General features: G+C 39.6%; 1 protein-coding gene across 2 annotated transcripts; it reads left to right on the top strand.

Moving 5' to 3' along the window:
- The first annotated feature begins 3516 nt into the window (after positions 1-3516).
- On the top strand, positions 3517-13675 carry gje1 (gap junction protein epsilon 1). Of its 2 annotated transcripts, none has more exons than XM_062978034.1 (3): positions 3517-4613; positions 8187-8369; positions 9938-10068. In XM_062978034.1, exons 1-3 carry the CDS (start codon positions 4458-4460, stop codon positions 9947-9949), a joined length of 351 nt encoding a protein of 116 aa, XP_062834104.1. In that variant the 5' UTR covers positions 3517-4457; the 3' UTR covers positions 9950-10068. The 2 variants fall into 2 exon arrangements, with proteins under 2 accessions (XP_062834104.1, XP_008120446.1); XM_008122239.3 differs by having other exon boundaries at positions 3519-4613; positions 9795-13675.
- Positions 13676-14725: the final 1050 nt, after the last annotated feature.

Raw genomic sequence — 14725 nt, 5'->3', positions numbered from 1 at the left:
GAAATCTTAAACAGCAAGGAATCAGTAAGTACCTCTGTTTTTGAATGAGTTTATTGGTTTAAGTGTGTGGTGGACTGCATATCCCAGTAACCCCAGCCTCATGACCTGTTTGAGTTCTACAGTAAGAAATAGGTCAAAATGACTATCTGGAAGCCTGGAATGATGAAAAGTGAAGAAAACAAATTAACTAAAGCAACCATTCTAACTTGAATTGCCTAATGTTCTCCTGCTGTCTGTCCAGACTGGAATGGAACATTGCTTTGGCAGACTGAGGATCAAATATTACTTTGGCAGTAAACTTCCATAGATTCATACTGTCACAAAGGAGAGTTAGGATTCACAACTGCACAGCCATTGCCAAATACTGTTCCAATTGGCTTGCCTCACACTTTTCTAATAAAGGATTTTATATTTTTCGTCCAACTTAACGAGATCCCCATGAATTGGTCCATCAACATGAACCAATAATTTGTGTAAGGACATCCAGCGTGTTACATGATGCTTTAATCCAGCAATTCCCCTCCTCCTAATGAAGCTGTTTCCTTGGTAACACTCTACACAGGCCACCACGAAAATAAGGAGCCCCCAGTGGTGCAGTGAGTTAAACTCTTGTGCTGGGACTGCTGACTGACAAGTTGGCAGTTCAAATCCAGGGAGAGTGGGTGAGCTCCCTCTGTCAGCTCCAGCTCCCTATGCAGGGACATGAAAGAAGCCTTCCCACAGGATGGTAAAACATTAAACATCCAGGTGTCCCCTGGCAACGTCCTTGCAAATGGCCGATTCTCTCACACCAGAAGCGACTTGCAATTTTTCAGGTCACTCCTGACACACACCAAAAAGAAAAAAACCCCATTAAAATGCCAGTAATGAGGGAGGGTCACCTCTTGAATTTCTGCCTGTTCTTCAAAAGTAGGAGAGGTAGAAGTCCTATCAGGATATAATCAAGATGCTTTCTGTTTGAAAAAAATGAATAAGGAAATGTTTTCCTGAATCACTGGCTGCCTGGGTCTTCTATTTTTTTTTCCATTACATATAACATTGCCTGAAATAATATGCTAACAAAGGTTGACATGTGACAATGTTCATAGAACTGAAATATTGGAAGGGAACAGATGATTATGTAACATATTGCTTCTTAAACTGTGGGTCCCAACCCAAATGGGATCCATTTATCTCAATGTTGGGGGCCTGAAAAATTTGGCAACAGGAAGAGATTTCAGAACATCACCTTATGGCTGTTGTGCAGTGTTTACAGTGGACTCTGCAGAAGATGCTTCAGTTGTACTTCATAAAAAGAGAAATCAGCCTATTGTGCAAGATTTGCAAATATTGATTTGTTATCAGCAAATGTTTGGTATTTATACCTGTTTGATATATGTGTCCACTGAAGTTTATCTGTCTTGAGTGTCCACTGAAGTTTATCAATGGAGCCTGATTTCTAAATTATTTTGTGTTATGGAACTACTTTTCTGTCTATGGCCCTCTCTCTCTCTCTCTCTCTCTCTCTCTCTCTCTCTCTATATATATATATATATATATATATATATATATATATATACATACACACACACACACACACACACACACACACACACACACACACACACATCTGCACCCAGTCCTCTATTTACATATAGATGGTTAAGCAAACTCAGGTGGGGATATAAGAATACAAGTGTATGGAAAGACACTGCTTGCTGCTATCAATTTTTCACTCTCATATGCTGTTTCATCTGAGTTCCCAAATCCACATTGCATCAAATATGTAAGCAATCTTGAATCACTTCTTTAGAACACAAATATGTGGCTGTCTGTTTACTACAAAGATAAACCTCCTGTTTTAAGATGTCGGGGGCCTATACATTTTTAATCATTAGTTTAAATACATCTGGAAGTCAGGCATTACTTTAAGAAGCAAGTCATATTTGCCATGCTTCCTTCACCATGTCTATAGTATGTGAGACTGACTAAAAACTCAGAATAGAAAAAAGGAGAATATTGAAGTGGACTGAATGAAAATGTTTTCATCCAGAAAAGTTAGAGAAATTCTTTATGTTCCAGAAATTCAAGTTCCATATGTACATATTATCCATTACCTGTTAATTATCATTTAAGACAGTGTTTCTCAAACTATGCTCCTCCAGGTATTTTGGACTTCAGCTCCCAGAAATCCCATCCAGATTACCAGATGTTAGGAATTGTGAGAACTATAGTCCAAAACATCTGGAGGAGCACAGTTTGAGAAACTCTGATTTAGGGTATAAGCCAAAGGTCCAGCAGATAAGTCAAAACTTTGGTGAGTCTTGGCTTTATTGAAGTCCCTTTGCTTACAACTCTTGGTTACATTGTAATTATGATAATTAGATTGGTTTTTAAAAGGCTTTAAATGATTTATCTCTTTTTCCAAAATCATTGTTACTGTCAGTGACTGTGAGTATGGCTTCAGGAGATGATAGTAGATTTTCTTTTGTTTTAATCAAGAGAGTCAGGTTTTAGTTTTCTAGAACTGAATTGCCAAGGTGGAATTGTAGGACTTAGTACATGAAGGAATAACAAAGTCCTTCCGCACTATCCACTTCATTATCAAACCCTAGGAGCCACAGTAGCAGCTGAAGGTTGCCAGTTTGAATCCCTGAGACGGGGTGAGCTCTCATTTGTCCGCTCTAGCTTGCGGGGACATGAAGGAAGCCTCCCAGTAACACATCTGGGCATCCCCTGGGCAACGTCTCTGTAGATGGCCAATTCTCTCACACCAGAAGCAACTTGCAGTATGTTCTCAACAACACAATTTAAAAAATCAAATCCTGTCTTACCATTAAGCATGTGATGACTGCTCTTCACATGGAAGGAGGGGCTTTGGGTATCATGGAAAGACAGAAAATTCATACAGAAGCTTCCTTCTATAAGTATCATGGAAAAACAGCAAAATGTTACTTATAGTTGGTCCTTCCTATCTGCTGGGGTTTGGTTCTAGGACTTCCTGTGAATACTGAAATCCAGGGAGCCCCTTATATAAATAAGAAAATCAAGTTTTTTGAAAAATATTTTCATGGATGGATGGATTCATGGATACATGCTCTATGAATAGAAAGAACGACTGCATTTACTTTGCTGTTATTGCAGAGGGGTTCTGCCACAAATGGGGAGAAATATCATTTCCTTCCTCAGGTGTCGAAACACCACGCTGGTTTGTGTGTCAGACTCCAGCTCTGGAGACCAGAGTCTCCACTGGAGCATGGAAACCCACTGGGGATAAGTTGCCACACTCTCTGAGCCTCAGAGGAAGGCAAAGGCAAACTCCCTCTGAATAAATATTAAGAAAATCCCTTGCTAGAGCTCCCATGGGTCGGAAAGGACTGGAAGGCATACAACAACAGTGGGTTGCTGTGAATTTTCCAGGCGGTATAGCCATATTCCAAAAGTATTTTCTCCTGACGTTTTGCCCACATCTATGGCAGGCATCCTCATAGGTTGTGAGGTGTTGTAAACTAGACAATTGGGGGTTATATATCTGTGGGTGGGAGAAAGAACTCTTGTCTGCCTGAGCAAGTGGCCAGCTTGATCAGCATTGAATAGCTTGGCATCTTCAAAGTCTGGCTGCTTCAGGACCAGTTAACACCTCCCAACAAAGGATTCCCCCAGGCAGTCAAACAGCCAGGCTTTGAAGTTGCAAGGCTATTCAATGCTAATCAAGGTGGCCAATTGCAACATTCACACTTGCCTCAAACAGACAAGAGTTCTTTCTCCCACACTGAACATTCCAGAGATATATAAACATAGTTCCCAACACCTCACAACCTGATGGTGAAACGTCAGGCGAGAATGCTTCTGGAACATGGCCATACAGGACAGAAAACTCACCCAGTGATCCGGCCATGAAAGCCTTCGACAATACATAAAACAACAATCGCGATTCAACGGAGAGCGAGGATTTGCTGTTCCTCCTTACCGCGAAAAATGCCAGGGGTTTCCTATCCGATGGCCAAATGGGAAGAGGATCTCTGGGCGTGAGGCTCTGTAAGGCTGCATCTACAGTGTAGAATTAATGCAACTTGCCATCGCTTTAACTGCCGTGGTTCCATGCTATGGAGTCCTGGGAGTTGTAGTTTGGGGAGGCCTCAGCGCTCTTTGGCTGGGACGGCGATGTTAAAACAACGACTCCCAGGATGCCATAGCAGCTAAAGCGGTGTCAAAACTGCATTAATTCTACAATGTAGATGCACCCCGTCCCCAAGTCTAAGTGCAACTTCACTAAAGTTCCGAGAGGTGGGACCTGTGCGTGTGGTTGTGTTCGACGTGGTGACGTTTGAGTATTGAGTTGCCCAGAGAGAAAAGAAGTGGGGAGCAAGAGGGAGGGGAAAGTGTGGGGCTGTGGGAGCGTCACTGCGAGTGGAGCGCTGTCGCTGACTGTCCTGGGACGCTTCCCTTTCTCTGCCTCTCTCTCTCTCTCTCCGCGAATGTCATCTGGGCGGGGGAAAAGGGCGAGGGAAGCCCTTCGCTTCGACCGGAGAGCCTTTCCCTTCGAGGATGGTCGCAGAGCGTCTCCCTGGAGCGAGAGGCAGGCGGCCGGCCGGATGGGGAGCCCCAACAACGCCACGCCAGGACTGCGGCTGGTGCGTATCCCCCCCCCCCCCCCCCGCCGCCCAGCCCCACTGGCTCGCCTGCCTTCGCCTTCCAGGCTGGCTTCACAACCCCAGCCTTCCCCCGCTCCCCTTGGATTGCTCCCTTGGGAAAGCCCCCAAGGCTCCTGGGGAGGCCAAGGAAAGGCGTCCTCTTGGGAGACTTGCTCAGGTCCTGACGCTGGAAGGCGGCGTGAAAGCGCACAGGATTGATTCCCAGGCTGGAAACTGAACTCTTGGTGGCTCCTGTGCCTGTAATCCTTACGTAGAAGAGGGAATTTGAGCAGGTGTTGCATGTTATCTGGTTGCCTGACCAGTGTCACCTCCTCGCGTTCCTTTTTCTAGGCAACCATTAAAGATATAGGGGCCCTCTCCAGTTTCAGGCCCCTTCCACACAGCTGGATAAAACCCCACATTTTCTGCTTTTAACTGGGATATATGGCAGTGTGGACTCAGATAATTCAGGGCCCTTCCACACAGCCCTATATCCCAGAATATCAAGGCAGGAAATCCCACAATATCTGGCTTGAACTGGGTTATCTGAGTCCACACTGCCATATATTCCAGATCAGAGCAGATATTCTGGGATATAGGGCTGTGTGGAAGGGCCCTCAGATAACTCAAGGCCCTTCCACACAGCCCTATATCCCAGAATATCAAGGCAGAAAATCCCACAATATCTGCTTTGAACTGGGTTATCTGGGGCCCCTTCCACACAGCTGAATAAAATCCCACATTGTGTGCTTTGCACTGGAATATATGGCAGTGTGGACTCAGATAACTCAGTTCAAAGCAGATATTGTGGGATTTTCTGCCTTGATATTTCAGGGGCCCTTCCACACAGCCCTATATCCCAGAATATCAAGTCAGAAAATCCCACAATATCTGCTTTGAACTGGGTTATCTGAGTCCACACTCAGATAGTGGGATTTTCTGCCTTGATATTCTGTGTAGAAGGGCCCTCACTCTGGCAAGCTTGCAATAAATGAAGAAGAAAGGAAAAATAGATTAGAACTATAAGATAGGATATGTGATAAAGAATGGGGCTGAGAGAAATATCATTCCGTCTCTGTCTACCTTAGGGCCCTTCCACACAGCCATATAAACCAGAATATCAAGCCAGGAAATCCCACAATATCAGCTTTGAACTGGAATATATGGCAATGTGTGGCTGTTCAAAGCAGATATTGTGGGATTTTCTGCCTTAATATTCTGGAATATAGGGCTGTGTGGAAGGGGCCTTAATCTATCTAGAGATGGGAGTAGGAAAACACAGTTGTTTTAGGTCATGATTTCAGATGGAAGATGAAGACTGAAGATGATGAATGTTGAGTAAATCTACAGAAATTTGTTGTAAAACCATAAAGATAATGGTTTTGCATAATGTTAATGTTGCAATGTTTTGGCTATGGAAGTTATTTTTATTCTCAAACATACAATGATTTTCAATGTGAGACTAATGTGTAAAACCCGAAGACAAGTGTATAGTGTTTTTAAAGATGATATAATTCAGCAATTAGATTTCTTTCAGCACACCCGTCATTCTCCATCTATATGAGAACATTGTAGATTCTCACATGGGAATCAATGGGAGGAAGGAGCCCTACAGAGATGACGATGTTCCAAGTAGTGTTTTTGTATTCAGAGCTAGTTGATACATCTCTTTTGTGTAGCACAGCTAAGCCAGTTGTGTGCTGTTTTGAAAAACTAGCCCTGGGGATAGCTGGCACCTAGACCAGCCCTGGGAGTGAAGGCAGGGGGTGTCATGTGTTTCTAACATAACAAGGTGGCTCGGTGGCCAGTTGCACGTTCTCCCATTGTGCTGCCGGCTGCTAGTTTATGAGGTTGGGTTGAGAGATTGTTTTTGCTGACTGCGTTTGCAGGGGATTATTGGGCAGGCCACATGTGCACAGCTTTTGTTTGGGCTTCCCCCAACCCCCTCCCTCCATCCCTGAAAGTGTCAGGTTAATTGGGGCCCCAGAGATAAAACAGCAAAATTGTGCAGTGACAAGAGTTTTCCATAGCAAAGGTCAAGAAGAGAGTAATAGCACCAGAATGAGCCCGATGACAGCAAATTGGCAATGAAGCGTAGGAATTATTTCCACAATTGTACTAGGAGAACATCTTACAAGACATGTCTTTAAATTACATCAAGAACTTCTATGAAGGATGTGTAAGTATGAGTGAGATGAAAAGTGCTCGTGGAAAAACAAATCCCATTATTGGGAGATAATGAGGATTCAAAAGGCGGGTTTGTTACAAACAATTGAGTAAATACAGAGGCTATAACAAAAAACATTCCCAGTATATAGAATGGAATATTGTGTTCCCTAAAAGCAATTGTGTATTCTGCTACTAGCGTCTAATTTTTAAAATGTATGCTAAGTTCTAGAAATGACGCAAGATGTCAACACATTATTTTAAGGCCAAACAATAGTTGATTGTAATGATACTTGTTGATTATAATTACACTTGTATAAGTAGCCTAAAAGTTTTGAAACTGTATTTGAAATACTTATGAGTCTGTTTGGTTGTCTGTCTGAAATACTTATGTAAGTTACCAGTTCTTATAGTGCAATACTATAATTAGAAAATGTTTGATCTGGTATACATGGTTATTCCTACTGGAATGATTATTGGGAGGTCGTGCTATTTTTAAAAAATCAATAAGTTGTCCATTGAATCAAATCTCAATTATAGGAAATTTTGTAGCATGCTCTGTAATGCACTGTCTGGATCCAGAAGGCCTTCCATGTAATGTCTGACTATAATTGGAAGGGGGAAAATCAGCTGACATCAATAGGAGGGTGCAATTCTGGTCTTGACTATAATATGGAAATGAACCTTTGAAATCTACATTTGGCCTCGGGTCATTTGAATCTCAGTTTTCTTTGGGTTTACAATCCCTGATTTGGTTAACCAAGATAGCTTTTATATTATCACTTTAGAGACAAATGTTGAACATGTCTCCAAAGCTGTACTAAATGTTTTCTTTTCCTAACTAAAATACCAAATATGTTACGATTATTGGAATGATACATTCATTGCACTCCAAATGTTGTCATTCCCATGATCCTTAGCACAGGCAATGGTGAGGGAAGGTGGGAGCTGAGGTCCAAAAATATGGAGGATTATATTTCCCATTCTAGGCTAAGAGTTTAAAATCTTTATCAAACTTCATTTAATATTTAAAAGGAAGATATCCCAAATGTCATGAAACTCTTAATAATGAATGTATTCATTTCCATAAGGGTGATGTGACAACACATTTTTTTGTGGCTGGAAGAAGACAAGAATCTTCCTTCACGAGAAAATAATCATTAAATGCTTTTTAAAAAACAATATTTTCCTACTGCATCTCCCTGGAGTCAAATTTAGATAAAACAATACTAGCAGAAAATCATTAATAAACTACTTTAAACCATAAATCTTCATATTGCTTTCATAAATTGAAAGATTCACTATACTGAAGGAATAATGGAGAGTAACGATAAAACCTTCAAGAAATATGTTTTTGTTTCATTTTCTGCATTCTTTCCTATTTAATCTCTGTATGGTTCTTTACAGCTTAGGCCTCCAACCGTGATTGGACAATTCCACACACTTTTCTTTGGCTCAGTGAGAATGTTCTTCCTTGGTGTTTTGGGTTTTGCTGTTTATGGAAATGAAGCCTTACACTTCAGCTGTGAGCCAGACAAGAGGGAAGTTAATCTATTCTGTTACAACCAGTTCAGGCCTATAACCCCACAGGTAATTATTTTTCTCTTGTAAGACAACACAGGATAAATTAATATGCTGAAAGGGAATTATGAAGTGTACGTGCAGGTAGAGCACTGCTTCACAAAAATAACTAGTTTATATGATGGTAGCTGAAAGCAAGAATCAAAATTAACAGTTTTGCCATTTGAGAACCATCTAGAGTAAAAACTGAGGGAAGTTTTGATGTTTGATTTCTCCAAAAGTACAAACTTTTAAGGTTTTGAAAGCCAATAGTTCTTCCAGCTTGGGATGCTGTACACATCTTATATCCCTCCGATGCAGAACTTTCCAAAAACTTCAAGATATTTGTAAACACTGATGCAGCTTTCCTATCCTATGTTGCTGGTTTCAATGAAGTGGTGATACAGAACTATGTTTCCCTGACAGGTTACTTCCTGGCAAAATGAGAAGTTGAAATGTCCCTTCTGATGTGTAGATGACCAGAAACGTTGGTTTTACTTTATCATTATCTATATTTTACTTGCAGTGTTTATATGTGTGTGTTACACCATGAAAGTGTTTTATGATTTGGCCACTGCCAGGCGTCTGCATGTGTAAACTGAACTGGCCTGATGGCTGAAAGGAGTCTGCATGGCTTAGTGATGCTGAGCCCAGTTCGGTGCTGCTGGACAGCCACCTTTATTGTCCTCAGCTTAGAAGCAACCATCAGACATGAAACTGCAGGCGGCCATTGCTCTTCACATCTAGTGATGCTGCCCCAAGACACCAGTCATGCAGGAAAAGTGGGGGAGAATAATTGCTTTCTCCTTTTCTTCTCCTTTCTCCAAACACTCTGGCGCCCAACAAGCATCAGCAGATGAGATGAACAATGATCACTAGCAATTCTGCACCCTACTAGGCAAGGACACAGGGCTGGTATGGTAAGTGCTGTCTCCTGGCATCCTGAGCCCAGGGAAAGTGGGACCGAGAGTGAACAGCTATGGCTGGTTCTGAATCAGAACTGGCAAAACTGATTACACTGCCATAATCTGTCTGAAGACTGTGTTAAGAAACCTTGGTGGGTTTTAGGGCAAATAGACTCTATGTGTCATGAGAATAACCATTTACCCCTGCCCCACCTCATTTAGTCTTTATATAATGCAAAAAAAAAGTCAGTTCATTGTAAAAAAAGTGAAACATGGTGTACATTACGCTGAATCAGGACTGCATTGAAGGCTTGTGTAGGCCTAGACACTCTTGCATTCAACTCCCCACCTCATTGTTCATATACAATGAACCATATTTTGAAATAAATTGTAATATCATTTTTCAGATAAATGCTATATTTAAAATAGTATTTTAAGATGATCTACAAAGAACAAAGCAAACGTCTCAAGATACTCTGAAGGATGTCCATATCAGATAGTATGGTACAGTCATAAATGATCTGACAGCCGAGTTTCTGCTACACTTTAGGTATTCTGGGCTTTACAACTAGTGACCGTACTGGTACCTGGAGCCATTTTCCATCTTTATGCTGCATGTAAAAGCATCGCTCAGGAAGATATCCTTCAAAGACCTGCCTACACCGTTTTTTATATTCTCTCTGTTCTGTTAAGGATCATCCTTGAAGTTGTGGCTTTTTGGCTCCAGAGTCAGCTCTTTGGTTTTCAAGTGAACCCACTCTACAGATGTGATGCAGGAGCCCTTGATAAAAAGTTTAATATTACCAGATGCATGGTACCAGAACATTTTGAAAAGACAATCTTTCTTATTGCTATGTACACTTTTACTGTGATCACAATTATGTTATGTATTGCAGAAGTTTTTGAAATCTTGTATAGAAGGCTAGGTTTCTTGAATACGCAATAACTTTGTTAATTTCTTTATTAACAATACATTTTATTTGTTAATTAATATGTTATCAACATATATTTTTGTGTACAATGCAGTTGTTTGTTTTAAACAGAAATTACTTTTTTTCAAATCCCAAAATTTGGTGACAGGGCAAATAGGCACCTTAAAATATCTTTAAATATTTCTATAGGGCATTCTCCTTGATTGAATTTTTAGCGCAACAAATTCACATATACACACTTTCTATATCTATATTAATGTGCATACACACACGCACGCACACACTGGAGTTCAGACCTTGGTCTCCTACAGTGAAATAAATGCAGCTTTTACAAACACTTAAGTGAAAGCAAATGTCACTGAACCTCAGGTGAGACTTCCAAGTAGACATGTAGCTTTCTTGTGAGTCTAAATACTTGATAATACACTCTAACATCAGGAGAATAATGATAACTTTATTGACTGGGGTAGAGACAAACAGGAGGCTAGTCACTTACATCATTTAAGCAAACAAATGTTACTGAAAGTATCATAAATGCATTTTAACTTTAACATATTGTGTTTTCCAACATGGGGTTTTATTGGACAAAATTAGGAAATTTAATTTATTTTAAACCTCATACAGAAAAAGAACAATTCCAGGCACTAAACAGACTCCAACAATCAGTCCTGAATTACCAGATTCAGTACAAACAATAAATACTTTTATGCCACCTTAAAGACTGACCCATTTATAAATACAATATAAACTTCCATGGATGATTGCCCATTTCAGCAGATGCATATTATAATTCACAAAGGTTTGCCATAATATATGTGTTAGTTTTTAAGATGTCAATGTTTCTTGTTGGTTTTGTTGCATGGACTAACAGCTATTTCTTCAGAGAACACACTCACTGGTTCCATTTTATAACATTGCTTTTAGCATTATGAAGTAGTTTCTGTTCAGAATAGAATTAGCTATGTTCTTTGCTGCGTGTAAATTACTTTTAACACAGAATTTTGAAACTGTTCTTTCTTTTGTTCTATATTCCATTCTGTTTTACCTTGTTCTATATGATCTGCTTATTTGAAATATCAGACACTGATAAATTATTTCCTCTGTTCTTGTTTTATATTTTTTACTTGTACAGGAACTTGCCAAAAATATTTCATGCATAGAAAATTTACTGTTGTGGAATGAAAGAGATTTAATTCACTATTTCCTGTAGTTTTAGATAAGATAATGAGAGGGCACCAATTTATTTTGTAATCAGTAAGAAATTATATGTCTTAGTGGAAGAAGGATGTAATTGTGTTGTGCCAATTGTACTAGTCTGACAGATAATGGATAAGAAAAACAATGAGGTCAAGCCACTCTGCCATTTTTCTGAAAGACAGACATGGGAAAATTGCTGGACATGTTTCTATATTTATAAGGTTATAAATGATTAATCCATTTTCAGTAACAGAGGGGCTTCCTTGACAGCACTGAAAACCACATATATGCTGACAGTCTTCACATTTACTTTCCTATAGTTCCGTAAATAATCAAGTAATATTTTAAGTCTATTGCAAAATAAATTATCTCTTTAACTGATTTATAGACTACTATTTAAAATTTAGTGCTATTGGTATATCCTAAGTATATTTCAATCCATCCTTAATATTTCTATAAGCCCAGTCCATTAACCCAAAGGAATTTCTGAATAAACACTAATGGAAAGGATGCACATAGGCATTTTATATATATATATATACACACACACACACACACAGAGTTTGTATTTGTATTCCAACACTAAATCCCAGACTGCAAAAGTAATCTTGAATGAAATACAGAATATAAATTAAAAACTTGCGGACTGCAGAACAAACACACTATACAGAATAGGCTTTTATCTATTTTAAAAACAACAAAAAGGCATTAGATCATGGGGGGAAGTATGAAAAGTGCCACAATCATACATATAGGGGCCTCCGATGGCCTAGGGGATAAAAGCCTTGTGACTTGAAGGTTGGGTTGCTGACCTGAAGGCTGCCAGGTTCGAATTCCACCCGGGGAGAGCGCGGATGAGCTCCCTCTATCAGCTCCAGCTCCATGCAGGGACATGAGAGAAGCCTCCCACAAGGATGGTAAAAACATCAAAACATCTGGGCGCCCCCTGGGCAACGTCCTTGCAGACAGCCAATTCTCTCACTCCAGAAGCAACTCCGGTTGCTCCTGACACAGAAAAAAAATCATACATATGCATGTCTGATGTTGATATTTCAGGTCAGCCAGACTTCATAACATGCATAATATTCAATGAATTCACAGCTCAGTATAAATCTCATACATTTAATATGGAGCCAAGCCAATGTTCAATATTTCTTACAGATTTTTCCTGTAACGTAATACACGGCAGTCTTGTTTCTTTTCCATTTATGAGACCCTTTTATCCCAATTATAAATTCAAGACTTCCCTATATATAGCTTTGGCTGTAATTTAGATCATTAATGCACTCTAGCCATGCTCCCAAGTCCAAACAACAGAAGATACAAACAGCATGGGCTCTACGCTTCTTCATAATCTTCCCAGCAGCAGTCCTACTTTTCAGACTTTGCATTACTACTATAAATATATAATATATAAATTGAAAATAAAAACAATCATTGATTTGCCAAAAGAAGACACAAAGAACTACTGGAAGTGAAAGCAATGGGAAAAACTGTACTATCCAGTTCCTTTGCACATTATTCTCAGAATGGTGTCTATGTGTTTTGTATATTCTGTATGAGCACTTTGAATGTATTAAAAAGAAAAAGACACATTTTAAAGCTAACTAATTGTTTAATGCTTAAAAAACCCAGCTCAACTGTGACAAGTAGTTAGCATTCGATTTGAAACATTAGTAACATATCCATCACCCAAAGAGTTCAAAGTGACACTTTTAACAAACCCTCAATAACCTTGGAGGTTAGATTAAGAAAGAGTGACTTGACAACAGAAACTGGGTGGGACCTGCTGTTAAATGGAGCTTACCCTACTGTCAGAACTTCCTATATTTCCTATAGGGATCACACAATTACACTTATGGTTTCTGAGACTATTTATCTTATAAATTTATGTTTTATGTTTCTGAATGGATATCAGTTATATAGATTATGTATATAAAAAGGATGCTGTGAATTAGGCTTGCCAGATTCTTTTTTCTCTCCCAAACCACCCCATGATTTTAATAGCAGCTTGATGACACCACGTGGCATAATGTTTACCCCCACACTATGAAAAGCTGTTTTGGCTGATGGCTAGAAATCAAACTGTTATTAAAGAGGCAATAACTGGCCAGATGCTGTTTTCCATTCAATTATTAATGCTATTTTACATTGTGCAATGTTTTTTGTTCAGCTGCGATATGCTTATTATTGTTTTATCAAATATCCATCCATGTTTCTTTATAAACAAATGAGTTGTTGTTTCCCCCCAGATTTCAAATGTATGATCTCAGGTAAAATAAAAACTTTTTACTCAAAACAATATGACGTATGTGACTGTGTTATACATTCTGATGAAAATAAGTTAGATTATTGCCAAACCCATTTTGAATCTGTACATGGAGGACAAAGTTTCATGAAGTACAAGTACAATCATTTAGGGTGAAATAATGATGAGAGTGAAATAATTTCACATACCCTTCAGTCTTTCATGCTCCAACTGCAATCCTCACAGTAGCTGGAGGGAAAATGGATTCTCCCAGTGACAAAATGCAAAGTGTTTTTGGTGGGTTGGCCTTCAATAAACAAAAAAGGCACATCACCTTTACAAAAGATGTGATCATTATAGAGATACAACCCTATTAGAACTGATATAGACCAACAAAGCTGGCATTTTTACATTTTTCCTACAGCACGATTGACAAAGCACAGCCTCAGTGTTTTTAGAATGCAGCTCCCATCAGCTCTAGTCAACAGAGTCAAAAAAACTGAAAACTACAGTCCAAACAGATTCTTCTTCATGGGAGATATTTAAGCAAAAGTTGAATGTCAATATGAAAGGAATGCTTTTGCGTGGATTTTCTAATGAGCTGGGAGTTGGACTAAATTTGGTGTTCCATGCTGCACTATAGTTCTATGATTCTTTAACATGTCTCAGGACCTCATCACATGAAAGTGGGGGAAAGAGGAGGGAACCATCTTTTGTTCCCAACCGTCAAGGTCCTATGTCTTTCCCTCTTCAAGGATGCATGTCCTTTCCCTGCCTTTCCCCATTTCCATCAGCCTTCTCTCTGTCTTTGGTCATTGGGAGTCAGGCAGCACCCGACTCCTCAAAATGGTGTCTTCCCTCTGTTTCTCTGCACCGCCACAATGGAGTCCCATGGGCAACCATGTGATGGCCTCCATGGGATTCCGTTTCGGAAGTGCAGAGAATTGGAGAGAAGATAGAGAGAAGACAGCATAGGATCAAGTTCTATGAAAGTGAACTCCACCATCAGACTTAGTTTAAATATGGTTCTACAATCTTCTCCTGTATACTTATATCCAAAAACACAAACAAAAATGGTTACATATAGCCTTGTTTTGGTTATAT

This window comes from Anolis carolinensis, chromosome 1 (genome assembly GCF_035594765.1).
Source record: "Anolis carolinensis isolate JA03-04 chromosome 1, rAnoCar3.1.pri, whole genome shotgun sequence".
Taxonomy (NCBI): domain Eukaryota; kingdom Metazoa; phylum Chordata; class Lepidosauria; order Squamata; family Dactyloidae; genus Anolis; species Anolis carolinensis.
Note: the sequence above shows the minus strand (reverse complement) of the source record. Positions and strands in the feature narration are given on the sequence as shown.